The sequence below is a fragment of the Eleutherodactylus coqui genome, chromosome 5, assembly GCF_035609145.1.
Source record: "Eleutherodactylus coqui strain aEleCoq1 chromosome 5, aEleCoq1.hap1, whole genome shotgun sequence".
Taxonomy (NCBI): domain Eukaryota; kingdom Metazoa; phylum Chordata; class Amphibia; order Anura; family Eleutherodactylidae; genus Eleutherodactylus; species Eleutherodactylus coqui.
The window spans coordinates 51225083-51246549 of NC_089841.1; the positions used below are offsets into that span (position 1 = coordinate 51225083).

At 43.4% G+C, this 21467-nt stretch overlaps 1 protein-coding gene across 1 annotated transcript in view; it reads left to right on the forward strand.

The window, feature by feature from the left end:
- DCC (DCC netrin 1 receptor) overlaps positions 1-21467 on the forward strand; it is a 640441-nt gene that overhangs the window by 561280 nt on the left and 57694 nt on the right. Inside the window, exons 19-23 of the mRNA XM_066604857.1 lie at positions 1346-1584; positions 2298-2436; positions 4538-4645; positions 9327-9521; positions 20514-20546. Of these exons, the coding sequence (XP_066460954.1) occupies positions 1346-1584; positions 2298-2436; positions 4538-4645; positions 9327-9521; positions 20514-20546 (714 nt within the window). The remainder of the gene's footprint in view (positions 1-1345; positions 1585-2297; positions 2437-4537; positions 4646-9326; positions 9522-20513; positions 20547-21467) is intronic.

The window sequence follows — 21467 nt, forward strand, 5'->3', positions numbered from 1 at the left end:
TAGTCCTCCACTGATCTCTGCTCACCCAATGTGTCAACATATCAACATGACATACATATGTGCCCAACTGTAGCTTGTCTCTAATTTGGTTAGGGACCTTGACTTCTCCAGAAACCAATTCAACATAAAATCATGACATGCTATCGAAACCCTTGAATGCAGTCCTGCATATCACAACCACTGGGTGGCCAGAATACATACATAGAAGATAGAGATCTTGTGGCAGAGTACTGCAATGTCACCTTGTTTGTAAGTGGAGGTGACATCACACCATTACCATTGAACATGTGTGACCTCAATGATTCCCTCCGGGAAAAAGAGCCATATGAGCGAACTCAAGAATTAGTCGGAATTCTCTAGTTCACTGCAACTTTTCTCCGTAAAGAACAACATTTAAGTCCCGCTGGTTGTACTAAGGGCGTTGCTTTGTCATGATCAGATGGTCTTGTCAATTAGCCAAAAATAATATTGATGCGGATGACAATGATGATAAAAAAATCTAGTAAAAAAGGACATTCTTGAAAGCAAAACTAATTTTTCCAGTCGCTAAAGGCTTCTATAGGGAAGAAGAATTATCCTTTGGGTGTCTTACAAGATAGTCGTTATATCACTTTAGTGTGTATTGAGTTATAATTGAACTTTCAAGGTGTCTGAAATTAATGGCCTCTGCCAACATGCATTTTTATGACTATATAATTGATTTCTCACCCTATGGAAACATGTATAGAAGTAATCTGTACGGCGAAGGACTCAAGGACATTTCAGAAGTCAATACAAAAAGTGTGATTTTCTGCTGCCAACAGCCGACACGGAGTCACATTAACTATTAAGGGATTGGAGGTGTCCCTTCTCATACGGCATATGTTAATATAATACACGGGGTTTGAGAAATACCTAAACTTAGCAAATCCTATACATTTCTTCTTTCAGCAGACTTCCTTATTTTTCAACTTTATATCTCCTAAGATATTTTTTAGTATAGATTTTTCTACATTCGTAATTTTTAAATATTTTTAAGAATTAAAAAAATGTATCTTCTAGGATATTTTTAGTATATTTTTTTTACATTCTTAATTTTTTAATATATATTTAAAAATGTAAAAAAATGTTTAGCAATTTTTTAATTTTTTTTAAATCTATAAACTAAAACTATTTGAATATCTGAACAAAAACCTAAATTATTAATTGCCATTTCTTTTTCTCTATCTCTATCACGCCATTCTCACCCTTACCATTATTTTGTACTTAACCCATTGTGTTTTCCTTTGCTGTGTAAATATATTTTTATTATTATTTGATTTTTTTTTTATTTACTTAATATATTATTTGCTGCATGATTACCAAGACCCCTTGGATCCCTCAGAAATTGAGTTTTATCCTTTTATTGATGATTTTCCTACCTCAATCCCAGAAATGTCCACCCCCATGCTCCCACCAGTAGGTGTTCAGGCAGTTGCTTTAACGCATGATGCTGTGAGAGTCAGCTGGGCAGACAACTCTGTCCTGAAGAACCAAAAGACAGCGGAAGTTCGATTCTACACGATTCGGTGGAGAACAAGCTACTCATCCAGCTCCAAATACAAGGTAAATTGGTTCTAATTAATGGTATCGTTAAAGTGAACCATAAGTAATGTTACGCTGCTTATAATTTAGGTGACATGCAGTCCAGGGAGCCTCTCTTCATACTCACCTGGTTCTTCCGTTCCTGCGGTGTCCCCCAGCTAAGTCAGCGCATGCACACCAACTTGACTCTTTTCAGAAGGCTGAGCATCCATACTCCCATTCATCTCAATGGGAGTGTGCGCATTACCTTCTGAAGACTCAAGCTTGTAGTGCGAGTCCTCCCTTTGTTGGGTGACTCCTCAGGAATAGGCTGGCTGTACACAACTGATAAATGGGAGCCCCACCTACAGGGGTTGTCTGGTTCATTCTGAAACACTCTTTTATGGGCATTATGAGTAAGGGCCTCTGTTTATTAGCCAGAGTAGAGTTGGGCTGCAAAGAACTGTTTTTGAACTGAAGGACCCGGGATGTCCATGTATTACATTGACAATATTGGGAACCATGCAATGTTTTTTCCCCTGTGGTTGTCCTGCAGGGAAAAGTCAACATTACATTATTATTCCCAAGAAAATGATGGCTGATTGCTCCAATAATAAGATAACTTGTGGATGACATATTTTTTAGGGGCCTTATAACAAAAAAACTTCCATAGCGAACCTCCCCTTTAAATACAGCCTGCACATTGTAGAAGATGCTATGTTGTATTTCATGTTTTTTTTTTCTTTTTCTATAAGTCTGCTGATACAACGTCCTTAAGTCATACGGTTACGGGTCTGAAACCAAACACCATGTATGAGTTTTCAGTGATGGTCACAAAAGGCAGAAGGTCGAGCACATGGAGTATGACCGCTCATGCTACTACTTACGAAACAGGTAATGGTGGGAGGATAAGGCTAAAGCAAATGTGGTTATTTTTGTTTTCTAGAAGCTGTCCTATATCAACAAGTCACTACAGTAATACATTTTCGGCTTACATAGGTTTGGGGCATGTTGAGTGGAATAATGTAAGGTCAGGAGAAAGGGGGTCCCATGGCCCCTGTTTGCCTCACTGTGGGCTTACTGTATGCCCTGCAGTGAGAAGAAGACTGAATGGAGCGCTGGTCGTGCATGAGCACTGACACTGCATTCACTTTCAATGGGACTGTGAAGACTGTTGAGTGTCAAGCACTGGGCCATCACTCCATTCATTCTAATGTTACTGGGGGGGTGGGTGGGAAACAACAGGCAGAGGTAGACATGGGACTCCGTTCTCAAGATTGGCGGGGTTCTCAGTGGTGAGACGCTCACAAATCAACAAGTCATTCCTTAACCACAGGATAGGGAATAACTTGTAATTTTGGTATGACCACTTTAGCATACGCTCACCAGCTTTGCCTGGTACTTCAGCTCGTGCCATAAGGTGAATGTGTCTCAGTGTGTTTATTGTGCTGATTGTTAGGGATATTGGAGGCCAAACCCCACCAATCAAACATTAAAGGGGTTGTCCCATGAAATTAAGTTAGTCCCTACTTACAGGACAAGGCATAATTAGATGATCGTTGGGCATGTCAATGAGACTTCTAGAGCTAGCCAAGTTTAAATGCTTGTCTGTTTCTGACAGTCCCAGTGAAATTAATGCGCTTGTGCAACCATTGCTCCATTCATACACTTATGCTTCAGACCCTGCTCAGCAGGAGTCCCAACAGTTAGTCCCCTTACAATCAACTAGTTATCCCCTGTCCTGCGGATAGAGAATAACTTAATTTTGTCGGTCCACACTTTTAATGGCTTAAAAAAGTTGACAACAGTTGACTTTTATCACCTATCCACCAATTCTTACAACAGGGGCCTGTGTCCCCCTTGTCTCATCACTGTGGGCATGCTGCGCCCAACCACAGTGACATCAAGAATGGAATGGAGTGGTGGTCATGTATGACATTGGGCTGACGGAAATGGTACAAGCCCTGAGCTGTCTCCAGCAGTCCCATTGAAGATGCATGACTGTCACTTCATTCAATGTCTTCATTACAGAAGGTGCTCTGATTAGAGATGAGCAAGCATACTCGCTAAGGACAATTGCTCGATCGAGCATTGTCCTTAGCGAGTATCTCTCCGCTCGGGAGAAAAGGTTCGGCTGCCGGCGCGGGTGACAGGTGAGTTGCGGCAGTCAGCTGGGCGGAGCGAGGGGAAGAGAGGGAGAGAGAGATCTCCCCTCCGTTCCTCCCCGCTCTCCCCCGCGGCTCCCTGCCCGCCGCCGGCAGCCGAATCTTTGCTCCCGAGCGGGCAGGTACTCGCTAAGGACAATGCTCGATCGAGCAATTGCCCTTAGCGAGTATGCTCGCTCATCACTAGCTCTGATCCTGTAGTAAGGAGGAGAGGGGAACATGGGACACCCATTCTAGGGATTGATGTGGGTATCTGTGGTGAGATCCCCACCGATCAAGTTTTTATCATCTATCCTATGAATAGGTAGTAAAAGTCCATTAAACTCCTTAAACGCCTTAAATTAGCGAATGACACAGATCTCTGATTTCCTCTTCAAAAAGAGCTTCTGCAGTAGCTCATGTGTGATCTCTAGGAAGTAATGTATCCCATACTATAAATTTTAAAGGATTTCTAGTCCTCTTGGGTCCTATGACCTAAAATAATGCACTAATCTCGTGGTTTTATGGATGTGTGACGTCTAACACTCTTACTGAGTAATTTGCCATAGGGGGCACAATATTCTATATGCAATATATGCTATATAAGACATTCCTGGGACAACCACCACAGATATCAGTATGACTTCTTCATTCCGAGTACATGAAAACCAAATTCTGGGACAAGAAAGTGTCAGGATGTCATAATTAGAGTGCGAACCTCCTGATTGTTACGTCTCCTGCCTCTGCCGGGATGTAATGTGTCCCATCAGCACCTTCAATTCCGTTCTGTTAATTTACACCTCGTTCTTTGCCAAGTGTTTCTTATTTTCCTATTTTTTACACATTTTCAGCTCCAACATCTGCCCCGAAGGATTTAACAGTCATCACAAGGGAAAGGAAGCCTCGAGCGGTTACAGTGAGCTGGCAGCCTCCGATTGAAGCCAACGGCAAGATTACTGGTAATTTGCTTGTTCTGCACCTTTTTCCGGATGGCGCATGTTTCACCATTCTCTTCTCATTAGCGATACACTTTTTGATTGCATTGTTTAGGCAGATACGACACATGAGGTTTGCATGCTGGGACCTGTCATTTGGACCGTAGACCTACTATACGATGAGGACTGTCATTTACAGCGCCACTCCTGTATCTGGTATTGCAGCTCAGCCCCTGTGTAACCCATAGGCAAGAGTGGGGGTGTATGGGAAGAGGTAGCAGACCCCGCTTCTCTAATCTCAGATAGCTTCTTTGATCTTTCGTAATTGTCAGTGATCATTTTGTACGGAGCCTTTGATTTTGTACAGAGGTTTTTCCTGTCGGACTCTGGCATATCCCTTTGGGTGTTGTATGTACGGGGGAATACAAAAATATTGCTTCTGGAGGAGAAAATCTCCATACATACGGTGCTCTATGGAGCTTGTACAGCAGCACACGGAGGCTGTGTAGCGCCATACTAAGTAGCCATAAAGTCTCCGTGCACTGTTATACATGCTCCATCCGTGGTCTCATGGGTTCTGTGGCTTGTCATACGACCCCTATGCACTGTCATACATGCTCCATGCACTGTCATACATGCTTCATCCGTGGTCTCATGGCTTCTGTGGCTTGTCATACGACCTCTATGCACTGTCATACATGCTCCATGCACTGTCATACATGCTCCATCCATGGTCTCATGGGTTCTGTAGCCTGTCATACGACCTCTATGCACTGTCATACATGCTCCATCCGTGGTCTCATGGGTTCTGTAGCCTGTCATACGACCTCTATGCACTGTCATACATGCTCCATCCGTGGTCTCATGGGTTATGTGCACTGTTATACAACCTCTATGCACTGTCATACATGCTCCATGCACTGTCATATAGCCTCTCTATATGGTCAAACATGCACCTTGTAGTGTCATACAGTCTCATAATCTCTGTACACTGTCATACAGACACCATGCCCTGTCATACAGACACCATGCACTGTCATACAGCCTCCGTGCACTGTCATACAGACACCGTGCACCAGTATATAGTCTCCATGTGCTCTGAGTACTGTCATAAATCCTTTGTGCGTTGTCATACAGCCTCCATACATGCTCCGCTCACTGCCATACAACCTATGTGCACGGTCATACAGCCTCTTTTCACCATCATGCTCTGCACGCTGTCATACATGCTCTGTGCATTGTCCTATATGCACACAGCTTTATGGCTAGAACAGACGGTCTTATGTGCTAATACACTCGCCGCAATCGAGCGTATTAGCGCATGAACCAGTGTTTTGTCTGTTTGACTATTCAAACTCCGTGCTATTGTGCTTGCGTTTGAAAAAAAAAGCGTCAAGACAGGTCCGTCCTATCTTAAAACGCTATCTTTTCTCCTTAGGGAGAACATCTCCCTTATTTGCATTAGTCTACAAAAACCACCCAGCGGTTCATGCGCTAGTGCACTCCGTGGCGGCGAGTGTATGAGCGCATGCGCCCGTCTGGCCAAGCCCTTAATAGTTTATTCCTTGCCACTGAATACAGATGAGTAATGATAGGTAGCCGGCTCCCCAGCTCCATTCATGCTTCTAAATGAGATCTCCCCAAACCGGCCCCTTGTGTTATACTCCGCTGCAACAACGCTGTAATCTCATAATACATAAACATATGTATGGGGGAAATGACAGAACAGTGGGCTTTTATCAGGCTCTGAAATAAACATTTATCACTAGACTGAGACTATTGAGGAGGGTAACAATAGAGCGCGCGGTGGGCGCCGGGAGATGCTGCTCCAACAATGCAAACAGCTGCTAATTGTGTTTTCAGTGGAGGTTTCACAAGGTTTGATGTAGATACTGTAGAGAAATACTGCAAGAACTTCGGCCCGGGGAGGCTAAGTCAGAAAAGATAGTCTAGTAGTGGAACCTTCCCTGGTGACAAAGTCCATACGATCGTTCGGCACAACCATATATCCTCCATATTGCTTATGGACAACCTATAGATGTATATATTGTTGCTCTAGTCCGGTAACTCCATTCTTTGTTTGACTTGGTTGGACATGTTTTCCCCTCAGTATGACAATGGGAACAGGGTTCCCCCCAATGGTGAAGATCAGGCCTACCTCCATCATCCAATAGTGACCTCCAAGGAGCTCGTTGTTTCCCAAAAGTAGACTCTACAATACTCCTCTTTCCCTTCCTGTAGTGCAGTGGTCTTTTAACTGCGGCATGAAACTATAGCTTTCAGCCTCCTGGGATTTTTGCACCAGCTGGAGGCCATTGCTGTAGTGAAACCAAACATGTCTTCGAGCTAGGACCACAAACCTGAAATGCGTTTTTTCTTTTGCTTCCTGTTGACTGTGTAGCACCAGTATATTCTACAACATTGTACAGTCCCTATCCCCAGGAGGGCTGACAAGCTAATTTCCCTATCGGAGTCACATGCACTAGGGCTATTAACTAGGGTCATTGGAATTATAGCCAGGACCCCAGAGTTGCAAGGCAGTAGTGCTTATGTCTGACCCACCAATAATCACTTAGCCACTGCTAACCATTGAGCCACCACTAACCATTGAGCGGCCGCTATCCATTGAGCCACCACTAACCACTGAGCCACTATTAATCAGTGAAACATCTCTAGCTTCTGATTCACCATAAACCACTGAGCAACCATTGAGTCCTCAATAACCAGTGAGTTATTGCTAACCACTGAACCACAACTAACCATTAAGCCACCTCTAACCACTGAACCACCACTAAGCACTGAACTACTGCTCTCCACAGAGACACCACTAACCACTGAGTTACAGATAACCATTGAGCCACCATTAACACTAAGCCACCATGCTGCTCTACAGTGTTTACAGGTGACTACTGAACATTCATGGGATGCAACTTCTGCTCTCTGAGTCCCTTTTTGAGATTGACCTAGAAAAGTTCTACTAACATCATCGACAAGGGGCTGAAGATACGTGAGATAAAGTAGTAAAATCAGGAGGCAGACATGTTTTCAGACCCCACGTCAAGAATCCCATTAATGTGACCCTCTTATTCCAAAATGAAATTTGTCCTCCGGGGATTGGAGGGGGCAGGGGGGGGGGGGTTATATAGAATTACCTGTCATCCTCCTTTCTTCTGCTGATCTATGTCTTTCTGGGACATAACTGTGGCCCTGGTGGTGCATCAGTAGTCTAAGACTTTACAGGCTTCTTTGAGCTGCGCTGGCCAGTCCGAATTAAGCATTCAATGTATGCTTTTACCAAAATGACTAACACAGTAGCCTTGTAAATGTACATTACTTTGTTTTTTGCTAGTGTAGATGGTTGTGTTTCCACAAATCTAATGATAGGTTGCCTTTAAATAAAACGCCCTTCTCCTAAATTAAGTCATACAAAGGAAGACTTGACTGTACTACGGTAGAATTTAGGCCTAATATCCCTTTAAAACATATGCAGGGTTCAAACTACAATAGTCGAAATGTCAAAAATGTGGTATAGATCCATTGGTCAGGATGGGTATCATTTCTCCTTAAAGGAGATGTCCCGCGCCGAAACGGGTTTTTTTTTTTTTAAACCCCCCCCCCCCCCCGTTCGGCGCGAGACAACCCCGATGCAGGGGTTAAAAAAACCACCCGCACAGCGCTTACCTGAATCCCGGCGGTCCGGCGTCTTCATACTCACCTGCTGAAGATGGCTGCCGGGATCCTCTGTCTTCATGGACCGCAGGGCTTCTGTGCGGTCCATTGCCGATTCCAGCCTCCTGATTGGCTGGAATCGGCACGTGACGGGGCGGAGCTACACGGAGCTACACGGAGCCCCATAGAGAAGAGGAGAAGACCCGGACTGCGCAAGCGCGGCTAATTTGGCCATCGGAGGGCGAAAATTAGTCGGCACCATGGAGACGAGGACGCCAGCAACGGAGCAGGTAAGTATAAAACTTTTTATAACTTCTGTATGGCTCATAATTAATGCACAATGTATATTACAAAGTGCATTATTATGGCCATGCAGAAGTGTATAGACCCACTTGCTGCCTCGGGACAACCCCTTTAAGGAGAGCACTTAGAAGGAGGGAGGAGAGTTATAAGGCCATCTATGCTATTCTGGGAAATATGCAAATTGAAAGATGGAGCAATGCCTCTACAGCACCACCTAATGGAAAGCAGTAGTCCTGCAAGTCAATGTCATACTTTTTACAAGCCTTGTAACAATGACTGGGAATATAAGCCAAAACCAGAATCTTCTCCAGAAGGAAAAGATAACCATTCACAGACAGACTGTTTTGAGGTGTTTGTCCCTCATCACCTTACAATAGGTGGCGTTGTAAAGGCATTGTTCCATCTTCCTTTTGCATAAATCCATTGATAATGCCTCGTCACCTCTTTTAGAGGAAGCTCAGTAGGGATTTAGGCTTTCAATTTCTAGGAATAAAAAAACCCTGCAAATGAAAAAGAATCCAGAAAGATCTACAACAAGGTTACAAACGGCATGGTTCATCATAATTAGAAGTGACGGAAGTTGGCACTTACCACATTGAAAGAGTAATCTGTTATGATGTTGATACTGCAGCTACAAATACATAATGCAGGACCCGGGCTCATTCATAATTCATGGCGGCTTAAAATGTTTCCCTAAAGCTGTCACAAACTATAATTTTATTTGTGTTTTTAGCATATATCCTGTTTTACACCTTGGATAAGAACCTCCAGATAGATGACTGGGTGATGGAGACGATCACCGGTGACAGGCTCACTCATGAGATCCTCGACCTCAACTTGGATACGGCTTATTATTTCCGAATACAAGCTCGGAATGCCAAAGGATTGGGGCCGCTTTCCGACCCGATCCCTTTCAGAACGCCCAAAGGTGAGATTCCATTTTTTTGCCTTTTTGTTATTTTTTTAACTATTTAAATGAGTCACATGGGAGATGCAGCGGGATGGAATGCCATGGTGGATAAACTCAGAACTTCGCAAAAGAAAACTGTTTGCCTGTCTCCAGACATCGCCTGAGATATGCATAATACGAATCAAATGCAGAACATCCTGTTTACACCTTGCAGGGATATTTACAGTTGGGGAAGGCCTTGTTGGCACATGAATATATAGATAATATGGCGTAAAAGCAAATGGTAGAAACTTTGGATCATTGCCAGTGTGATTATGGTGCTGGTGTGTTGTACACGGCAATCTACTGTCCTACCAAAAGTAATTGGACAGCTGAGCAAGAATCAAAAGTAGTATTTATTTGCGCATGTTAATACTTAGTGGGGCTCCTTTGGCCCTAATGACATCGAATACTCTCTGTGGCACATTTTCTACTACTATCTGATACACTTCAGGTGGGATTTCCCTCCATTCATCCTACAAATGTCTGTTGAGTTCTCTCAAAGAAGATACAATGATACAAGTAGCGTCATCATTGGACAGCTGAACAATGGAAGAACATTCTATAGAGTGACGAATTGCCCTACTCCATCTTCAGATCAGATGGATGTACCTGGGTTTGGAGGACACCTGGGGAACACCTTTTGCCTGAGTGTGTTATGCCATTAGTGAAGTATGGTGGAGGTTCCATTGTGGTCCAAAGTCCCATTTACACGCAAAGATGATCGCTCAAAATTCATTCAAAAGATAGGATGATTGACAGTTTGAGCAATCATTTTGCATAAGCTGCTAATTGATACTAATGCCCACTAGCAGCTTACTACCTTTATTTGCATGTAAATGAGGCTCCTCGTGCTGTATGCAGATAACAGCAGGTGGTCTGTTATCTGCATACAACCCTTTTATTCTCCCGCGGGACTGCAGCTGAATGCAATGTTATCAGCACTCCCCATGGAGAATCATAGCGTGCGGTCTCTGCTATCAGCTGTCCGGCCAAACAATGGATTTTAAGCTCAACTAAAAATCATCGTTCGGACGAAAAACAAACAATGGTAGCATTAATTGTTGCATCTAAATGGGGTTTAAGTCTGTTGGATATAGTGATAAGAACCATGAACACGGGGATGTACCCTGACATTCTAGACAATAATGTACTGCCAGCAATGTGGCAATACTCTGGGAATGGTCAGCCATACTTCCAATAAGACAACGTGCCTTGTCACAGATCCAACGCTGTTCTTTTTTTCTGATCTGATGTTCCAGTTCATCTCAACGATGTTCAGTAGTGATCAGGCTGGGACTCCAATCATGGAACATCCATATCCTCAAACCAACATAAAACAGCGTTAAATGTGTGATGAGCTGCGCTCAAAGGTACTATTAGGTGGGCGTCTCTAATATAGTGGCCATTCTGTGTCTAATCGTAAAGATCCATTTTAAAAAGGAAGTAAAATCCACAGTAGCAATAAAACATAATTAGATCCATGTACGGCCTTCTCACCCCAGACAGGAATGTTTGATGTAATTCCCTGTGCAGCATGTAATAATTTATTACAGTTCATCATCCTGCAGCGGGAGCGTCCTATCACCACATCTAAGGGGCCGCGGCTCTGTGAAGTTCTCGCTATGCTAATGTCGGGGTGTTCCGCTAATAAATAAATAGTATAACCAGCGATCTGCAGCTTGAGTTTACAGATCTGAGAATCTGTACGGCACTAAACTGGTCCGAGCGGCCTTTCATGGAGCTTTGTAGTTTAAATCGTACATGGTAAACAGGCGTGGCGATGCCCTTTTATATCCCCTACAGAGACGTGTTAATGAATAACATTTACATTATACAAGTTATTAACTATGGCAGCACATTGTAGCGCTCTACGCGGATGCAATTTTTAAAAATGTGCAGTACCACAAATGTCCACTAGGAAACACATGTATCTTCTGTTCACTATGTGTCATTATTTGCATGCAACATAATTACTGCATTGTCTCTTTAACAAAGGCCCCATGCACACAACAATGTAGTATGAAGGTGATATAAGTATGCTGCATAACAGGGTTCTGTATGCTGATTTTATATGGGCTGTATTTGGCATTATTATCTTGGCATTATATGGCGGTATTTAATGGTCTCTGGCATTATTTTTGCATTATATGGCAATATTATATGAGTTCTATTTGGCAATATTATCTTGGCATTATATGGCAGTACAATATGGGCTGTATTTCCCATTATCATCTGGCCATTATATGTTACTATTCTATAGGATGGATTTGGAACTATTATCTTTGCATTATATGGTGGCATTATATGGGCTCTACTTGGCTATATTATCTTGGCATTGTATGGAGGTATTATATGGGCTCCATTTGGCATTGTCTTGGCATTAAATGATAGTATTTAGAGATGAGCGAGTGTACTCATTAAGGCAAATTACTCAAGCGAGTATTGCCATTTTTGAATACATGCCCGCTCGTGCCAAAAGATTTGGGGGCTGGCGGGGGAGAGCGGGGGGAGATCCCCCCCTCCCCCCCGCACTCCCCCATGCTCACTCCCGCAGCTCACCCTCGCCCGCCCTCGAATCTTTTGGCACGAGCGGGCATGTACTAGAAAATGTCAATACTCGCTCGAGTAATTTGTGTTACGCTCGCTCATCTCTACTAGTATTATAAGGGCGCTATTTGACAATATTATCTTGGCATTATATGGCAATATTATATAGGCTGTATTTGGGATTATTATCTTTGCATAATGCGCTGGTATTATATGGACTGTATTTGCCATTATACGGGCTCTATTTGGCAATATAATTTTGGCATTATATGGCGGCATTATGTGGGTTAAAAATATGAGAAAAACTGTTTAAAAGTTGCAAAAAGGGGAAGAGAGCTACTTTGCATGCTGCCTAGGAATCTGGTTTTATGGGGGGAGTAGCAAATTGCCCAGGGCCCCTGTTCCCAAGGACAGGAACCCCAGGAGTTAACTAAAACCGACTAGTCTTATTTAGCGGTATATAGACTTACTAGGTAGGATTAGAATTGCAGCATTATGTGGGCTTTTATAGGCAGTATTATGTAGATGTTGCAGAATATTATGGCTCTCTGAGGTGGTATTATGTATATTTGGCATTATCATGGAATTGTATGGCAGTATTATGTGGGTTGTAATTACGGTATGGGAAGCACTGTTTATAAATGGCAAGGGAAGGCTTCTTTGCTTGCTGTCCAGGGCGCTGGGTTTAGTGAGTGGCCAACTAGGGGTAGCAGATTACACAGAGGCCCTGTTCTTAGCGATCAGAACCCAAGGAGGGAACTAAAACGAACTAGTATTATTTAGTAGTACATGGAGGTATTATTTAGGATTTGAATTGCAGCACAATGTGGGTTTTTGTAGGGAGTATTAAATGTACGATGCATCATACTATGGCTCTATTTGGTGATACCATGTATATTTGACATTATTATCTTAGCATAATGTGGCAGTATTTTATGGGTTGAAATTATGATAAAAATTGTTTAAAAATAGCAAACAAGTGAAAAAGGGGACTTCGTTTGCTGCCTGGGGCCCAGGCTTTAGGGAGTAGATAATTGCTAGGTGCCCCTGTTGCTCGGGACATTGATTAAGGTTGAAAGAAACGTTAGGAAAAAGCTAAAGCCAACCAGTATTATTTGGTGATAATGCAAGCTTTTTATTTGGGTTTAGAACTGCAGCATACATGGGCTTTTGTGGGAGGTATCATATAGATGCTGCATGTTAGGGCTCTGTATGGCGGCATTATGTGGCTTGTATCTAACAGAATTGTCTTGGCATTATATTATGCAGCAGTATTATGTGGCTCGTATTTGGCAGCATTATATTGGCACTATATGGCAGTATTATGTGGCTTGTATTCAGCAGAATTATCTTGGCATTATATGATGGTATTACATGGCTTGTATCTGGCAGAATGATCTTTTCATTATATACTGTAGCAGTATTATGTGGCTGGTATTTGGCAGAATGATCTTCTCATTGTATGGCGGTATTATGTGGCTGGTATTCAGCAGAATGATCTTCTTATTGTATGGCGGTATTATGTGGCTGGTATTTGGCAGAATGATCTTCTCATTGTATGGCGGTATTATGTGGCTGGTATTCGGCAGAATTATCTTTGCAATATATGGCGGTATTATGTGGCTTGTATTCGGCAGAATGATCTTCTGATTGTATGGCGGTATTACGTGGCTTGTATTCGGCAGAATGATCTTCCCATTGTATGGCGGTATTATGTGGCTTGTATTCAGTAGAATGATCTTCTCATTGTATGGCGGTATTATGTGGCTTGTATTCGGTAGAATGATCTTCTCATTGTATGGCGGTATTATGTGGCTTGTATTCAGCAGAATTGTCTTGACTTTATGTGGTGGTATTATGAGGGTTGCAATTTTGAGTAAAATTCTTCAAAAATGGCTAACAGGTGGAGGGGGCTGCGTTGTTTCCTGTCCAGGGCTCTTCTAATATAAGTAAATTTGTTATGATCCCAGTAGTTGTGTACTATAATAATTTACCATATGGGTCACACAACCTTAATAGGATTGCAGTATATTGTGGCACAAAGCCAACCACTACCGGACCTTAAAAACCTTATCTGAGAATCACATATGTTTTAGGGACATGATTCATATTTGCATTATGTCCCTAAAAATATTTGATTCCCAGATTTCATAGAATCTCATTTCCTCCAGCTGTACAGCAACAGTTCGCTGGCTGCGGCGCCGGGTAAATATCACAATGCAGCAAAACCTAGCAATGAATAAAATCCGGCATCTGACCCGTCATCTTCAGCTGCTGTCTGCATGAACAACTCCTCTTGTGGCTGCTCAAGGGTTAAAGAAAATGCAAACAGACAAAAAAGACAATCAAGGATGAGTTGATTGTAATAGACCTAAATGGGCTACTCCATAAAAATGAAGCCACAGTTAAATTAAAATCTCAACTTTAACACCGCTACATAGAGATGTGATTAATAGAAAGTAATCTCATTGCATATTAGATGCGTTTTACTTATCACAATGCAAAAATTGCAATTTGATGGCCTGAAATACAGAGAAGTATTTTTAATTGTAGAGCGCCACCTAATGCTCAGTATCGTATTAGCAGCTACATGTTAATACCGGCCTTCACAAGGGTTCCTTTTCAGTGGCACAGATTGCAGGTGAGAACAAGAACATGATAGATGGAGATGTGAAATCTGCTTATCCCATAGATCATATTAAGAGGATACATAACGATGGGGGAGTGGAGGGGGGATGTGATATCTTAACTAGATCGCTACTAACCTAAAAGACTCTTGAGTTTCCTATTTTCTTCCGCACTGTATACTGAGTAGTGACCCAAATATGTTAAACGGAAGTCCAGGAGGTAAAACATAACTATGGGGCCCCATTGCAGAACTTGGAATAGAGTTTAATGATGATTTCGATCTCCACTGTACAAGACCTTATAGTTCCAGTGAACTGCATTCATTACCGAATCCTCCAAAGTTCTGCCCAACTATGCTGTCCAACTAAGTTATTGGACCCCTAAGCAAGAATCAAAAGTAGTATTCATTCCCATATGTTAATACTTCGTGGGGCTCCTTTGGCCTAATGACACTGAATTCTCCCCATGGCACCCTTTCTAGTAACATCTGAGCTGCTATTTCCCTCCATTCATCCTATAAATGTCTTGCAGGTCTTCCCAAGGAAGATGAATGCAGTTCTTACTTTCTGACCTGACATTATAGTTTGTCCCGAAGATGTTCAGTAGGATTCAAATCGGCCGGTCCAATCATGGAGCATCCATATCCTCAAACCAACGTAAAGCAGCGTTGGATGTGTGACAAGACGCGTTGTCTTGTTGGAAGTATGGCCGACCGTTCCCAGAGTATTACCACATTGTGGGCAGCACATTAGTGTCTAGAATTTCAGGGTCACCTCCGTGTTCATGAGTCTTACAACTAACGGACCGAGTCCACATTGTACTTAACTAATAGCAACACCACAATCAGGAAAAAGGGGTCCCCAGGATCCTCCACACCCAGGTACGTCCATCTGATCTGCATGATTCATCACTCCATTTGCCCTTTCAGTTGGTTTACAATAGCTTTTATTGTGTGAGAATAACAATGGCTTTCTAATAACTTAAAGGTGATAACTTGCTGATCAGTAAGAGTCTTACCACTGAGACCCCGCCGATCTGAAGAACGGGGTCACTTCTCACCCTGCATTGACATCAGAATGAATGCAGCGCTGGACTCCATTCATTTCAGAGGGGCTGAATCAGTCCATTTTCATCAGCCCAAATAAAGTGAATGAAGCATCAGCGCCCCTGCGTGTCCAGGTCTCCACTAAACCTCCTCCTCATGAGAATAGGGGATCATTTTTGATCCTGGTACAACTCCTTTAAGATAAGATCATTTGTTGCAGAAAGTTGAGTAAAGTTATAGTTTGTTACATCTGTAGCTTCTCTGTACAGAATGGGGCTGTGCGACATCTCTCTGCAATACCTTGAGGTCAGCTGTTCTGAAAGAACTGAAGGGGAATCCCATAAATAGATCACATAGATGGACAAAGAAGATGCAAGCATGGCCAAATAGTCAGTTCATAGTGTATGTTGTAGTCAGAATACTTTATGTGATCACAAAATATGGTGCTCTGGCACCTCATGTGTTAATCCCTATGGTACATTTGAGCCTTGGGTGATGAGAATAAATCCCCCATCCTATCACTAATGCAGAAAAGACTTGGTTCTGGTGAAGATGAAGGGCCAGAAACTTTCTGCCCCTCATTATACAAACTCTTCATCTCCCTCAGTCTTAGAAGTCGTCTTCCTTTTACCTAGGAATGCTATATGACTGCAGAGCGGTACAAAGAGCGCGGAGGGTAAAGGTCCTGTGATGTATATGTGATCCGCCATTGATCTTATGCACCATTATGTACGAGGTTTCGTGCATAGAACATCTTCATCTCACATGTTTGCAGGTCTTTGGTAAAGGAGCATCTGGTATGATGAAACCTCTTTATAGCAGAGCACCAACTCCAAGACCCCACAACATTGAGGGACCTTTCAACGAGATGGAATTAGTCCAGGTGGACATTTCTGTACCGTAACGTTATGGCGCTTGCATTCAGCACCTGGTAAAATTTGCACGTTTTTAATTGAAAGCCACAAGATTAAGTTCTGCAGCAGAGAAGCTTTCTGAAAAGCAAGGAATTTCACAAGACGTTCCACAAGATCATATTCCGCAAAGAAAAATGCAACAAGATCGGCACTTTTGGACAAAATCCACATTAGTGCTGCGTCCTGCGGACAATTCCGTCATGTGTGAAAGGTCTCTTGAGGTGCGATCGAGCCTTCCAGGTGATCAACAGAGATCATTGAAGGCATATAGCATCGGCTTACTTTCAGAACAGCTGATTTCAGAAGATACGACGCTCCTGTTACCGCCGCAGTCTTCGTGCTATTAGTGGTACCCGCACCCGTAGGCCTGTTAAAAAGCGAAGCGCCACTGCTCATGTGATGTGCAAGTGGCATGACCTGACTAGTTGTGCTGCGCTCACTACAGGCCACCAGGTACTAGGCGGCTGCTAACTGGCATAAGGTTTTGCTATAATGTATGCCACTTTCTGGAGTAGGTTATAGTAAATGGGACAAGCCATGCATGTCCACACCCCCACATTCCAGGTCCCACCCGCATTTTTATAAATGGTCCAAAACTTGCAATTTTGTACAGCAGATAATAAATATGCCCCAAATATGCTCCTTTGTGATTCATTTGGCACATTTTAAGACTGTCTAGTCTAAGTTTGCACTGTCTTTTAGGTACTATTGCTAAATCTGCCTCATTCACTTTCTTACCGTATCATTGATCTAAGTGTGATGAAATCTGGTTGAAAGTACGGAGACACCAGAATAAATGGAAAATGGTGGTTGGGAATGCCATCCTGTATGCAGCATGTGGCTAAGGGGAAGTGGGCAAAACTCAGGGGGCTTGGGTTCAACCAGGCGGTCATATCGAAAGCCACCATCTTGGAACCAAGTTGATATTTTCAAATGGGAAGAGTGCATGTGACATGTGTATCTGACAGAGAATTTGATGAGGAATCCATAAATGTCATGTACCTTTATTTCTGCCAAAGTTATTAACAATATATCCGTGACCTGGAACACGACGACGATCCACTACAGGATATGCTCAATGTGCTCCCCGTTGTTTAGAATCATCAAGACTGTCTTATTTCCCGATTTACAATACACTGAGAGCAACACCCATTAGAAATGCTTGCAGAGGCGTCCAGGATCTGCTGTTGGGTTTGCGCCACACTGTGTATTATCACTGCGCAAACCCTGGACTTGACATCACCCTACAGGTAGAAGTTCAAGGGGGGGGGGGGGATCCGGTGAGTGCAGGGGCCACTTCATCAGGCCACTTACCCGTAAACTGTTGATCCAAAAACTCATGGACAACACGTCCATATGTGGGCGGGGGGCATTCAGCTGGAAGAACACCCGGAATGTGCCATCTTCGTTGCACAGTGACGGGGACACTTTGTCATGTAACAATTGCAGATACTTGGCAGCAGTAAGGTTACCGTAGATAAAGAATGTGCCCACTATCTCGTTACCCCACACATTATACCACACCATGGCTTTCTGTGTGCCAACCATCTTGGAGGGATCTGTCCAGGCGGTTTTGTGTCAGATCAGTAGTGAAGGTTTTGTTTGTTCACCTCCCCATTGACATACAAGCTTGCTTCATCACTGAACAGAGCCGTCTCTATGACATGTGGGTCCTGTTGCAATTGTTGGGACACCCATTCCGCAAATTCAACGCAGCGATCATCATCGTCCTCATTGAGATAATGCAGCAACTGGATGTGGTACAAGTGACATTTGTGTGTATCCAGTATGCGCCCAATGGTGGTTCGACTCACACCACTCACCTATGACAGACGCCGGGTGCTACAATATGGGCTCTTACAGGATGGCCATTGTTGCTACTTTGTCCACCTTTTGACAGATCCAACAAAGAACCAGTTTAGCGAAATTTGGCAAGCAATTTGCCAACTGTGCCATGGGTGCCGACCATTGGAATTCGCTGTAATGACCGGGTGCTGCATTCCCGGGAGATCAGCACAATCTCTGTCCTCTCCTCGCGTGTTAGTCTCGCAGACATATATGTGTCCGTAACAAAGAGAAAATCGATAATAGCTTTGGCAGGAATGAAGCAATGTCCCATATAAACACAGATTTGGATTCATAGTCAAAGTCTCTATCAGGTACACGTCACATGCACCCCTTCCCATTGAAAATATTGATGCGGCGTCTGTGTGCGCCAACCTGTACGCAGTGCAGATGGCAAGCGGAGAGGTCAGTGGTCACAAACTGCACTGCCACTGTGGAACCAAATTGTAAGCTAGGTGAGTAGAATGCCTGTAGGGATGCTGCCCAGCTTGAGGCCAGTAGAGAGGTCGCTATTACTACTGGGAATACTATGGGGCTCACTTATTACTATGGGGGCCAATATAGGGGACACTATTACTACTGCAGCCACTAAGGGGGGCACTATTACTACTGGTGCCAAAATGGGGATCACTGTTACTACTGCAACCACTATGGTCACTATTACCACTAAGGCCAACTTTATAATGGACACTTACAACCAGGGTCACTATGGGGGCCACAATTACTACTCGGGCTACTGTGTGGGTTACTATTACTACTGTGGCCACTGTGGGGGTCACCATTCTTACTTGGGCCACTTCGAGCGTCACTAATAGTGGGGTCACTATTACTACTGAGGCCACTGTGGAGGCCACTATTAAGGCTCATTCACATGGGCGCAAGCAGATTTCGGTTGCCCAAATATGTTGCAAATTTGCACAACTGACAATTCCTTAGTCCCACATTTTTCTTTTGCTCCGACATGTTTTTATGTGTCCAAACATACCACGTATTTGTGCATGCAAAAAAGAACACAATCGGGTCCACTGAAATGGTGCCCACTAGAGATGAGCGAGCACGCTTGGTTAAGGCAGTTACTCAAGCGAGCATCGCTCTTCTCGAGTAACTGCATACTTGTCCGAGCAGATTCGGGGTGGGCGGCGAGGGGTAGTGGGGGGGAGATAGAGATCTCTATCACTCTCCCCCTTGTAGCCCCCCGCCCCCGAATCTGCTCAAGTAACTGCCTTAACCGAGCATGCTCGCTCATCTCTAGTGCCTACATATGCAGTGAATTTGCAGGTTTCCTATGTATTTGGGCCGACCCAGTCACTGCAATGGCCTATTGCAGTGCGTAATACGTATCAAAATAGGTCATGCCGTGTACACCTTCGTACATCCCGTGAAAATATCTGTTCATTTGGACGAACCCATTGAAATCAATTGGTTTTATTTACTACGCATCATGCGCGCAAAAATGATGTAACACGCTGTGCGAATACGCCCATGTGAAGAAGCCCTTAGTATACAGTCTTACGGTTACCTCCGGCTCTTTGAAGGCAGCCATAAGGCTGACGTGGCCCTCGGTGACAATGAGTTTGCCACCCCTGCTGTCGAGTAAAATCATTCTATCTTCTATTTCCCGCGATCCGTGCGAACGCTCAGTTTGATGTCCTCATTCATATCCTGCGCGGCGTCGGCTGCTTTCCAAGGATCCTTGTAACATATTCGGATTTGACAGTCAAATAGCGCATCTCAACATTTACCCTTTGCTGGATAATTTTTGCTTTTCTGTGATGACATTTAAAAAGAAGGTAATAAAACCTGCTACAAATGACCGCCGTCCTCCGTGGGCGGCCTCTCAGCGTAAGTATGGGAGCGTTTCATCCTGTCGAATGCACATTAAATCCCGGTCTTAACGTCTGCAAATGAAATGTGCTGATTTGATATGTCAGCCATCTTCTGAGGAGCCGTCATAATGTAACCATAATGTCTCTCTTTTTTCCTTTGTAGTGGAACACCCTGACAAAATGGCTAATGACCAAGGTAAAGTGGCCTCATTCTGTCAATTTTTTTTTTCTCCCCACCCCTCCCCCTCTTCGGAAAAAAAAAAAATCAATGGTGTGCTCCCAAATGATGTCATCGCTCACACACATTACAGCGCGTTTCGCTTTTCACCTGGACTGGTGCTACACCTGATGAGGCGCCGACAAGCAACGTGCTAATTAATCTTGTTAATGAAGTTCTGCTAGGATGAGGCCGCCGCCGCTCGCTTTGATGGGAGTGATGTAAATTTTCTTGAGAGGAAATTGTTTTGTCTCTTTTCTGAAGGACCAATTAAAATGTCAAGCTTCTTTGTATGAAATAAATTTTAGTCTCTCTCTCCGCGCTTCTGAATAATTCACATTAAGTATAATTAAGCTCGGCATAATTTCCAGGCGCCTCTCGCCCGCTTTTCATTGGCTGGAGAATACATTTGTAGATTTTCATTTGGATTAATTGTAAATCACCCCCTTCCTTTGACGAGGCGGGGGGGGGGGGGGGCACAAACATTGAGGCTATACTTACCTTCTTTTCTGGGGGACATTGTTATTTTTGGCGTAAGTATAGTATTCCTGTCGGCTCGTTAGGCGATCCAGACACCGATGCTTGAGATGGTCCAATCATTGTCAATTACCGCAACGTCTCGGAATTAAGTAAACCAACGAGAATGATGTTTTAAGAGAAAATTGCCGCTGGATGTTGTTTCTGCCAAATTTTGATCTGAATCTGCTTTAAAATCAGTAGTAGAGCTGATATACTCCTTTGATACAATTATGCACTTTTGCTTAACCCCTTAGTGAACGACCTATTTTGTTCCTAAGGACGCAATGATTTTTGGGGGGATTTTCATCTCCACTTTTCAAAAACATTAACTTTTTTATTTTTCTGTTGCCATACGAGGGCCTATTTTTTAGTGTGAAAGAG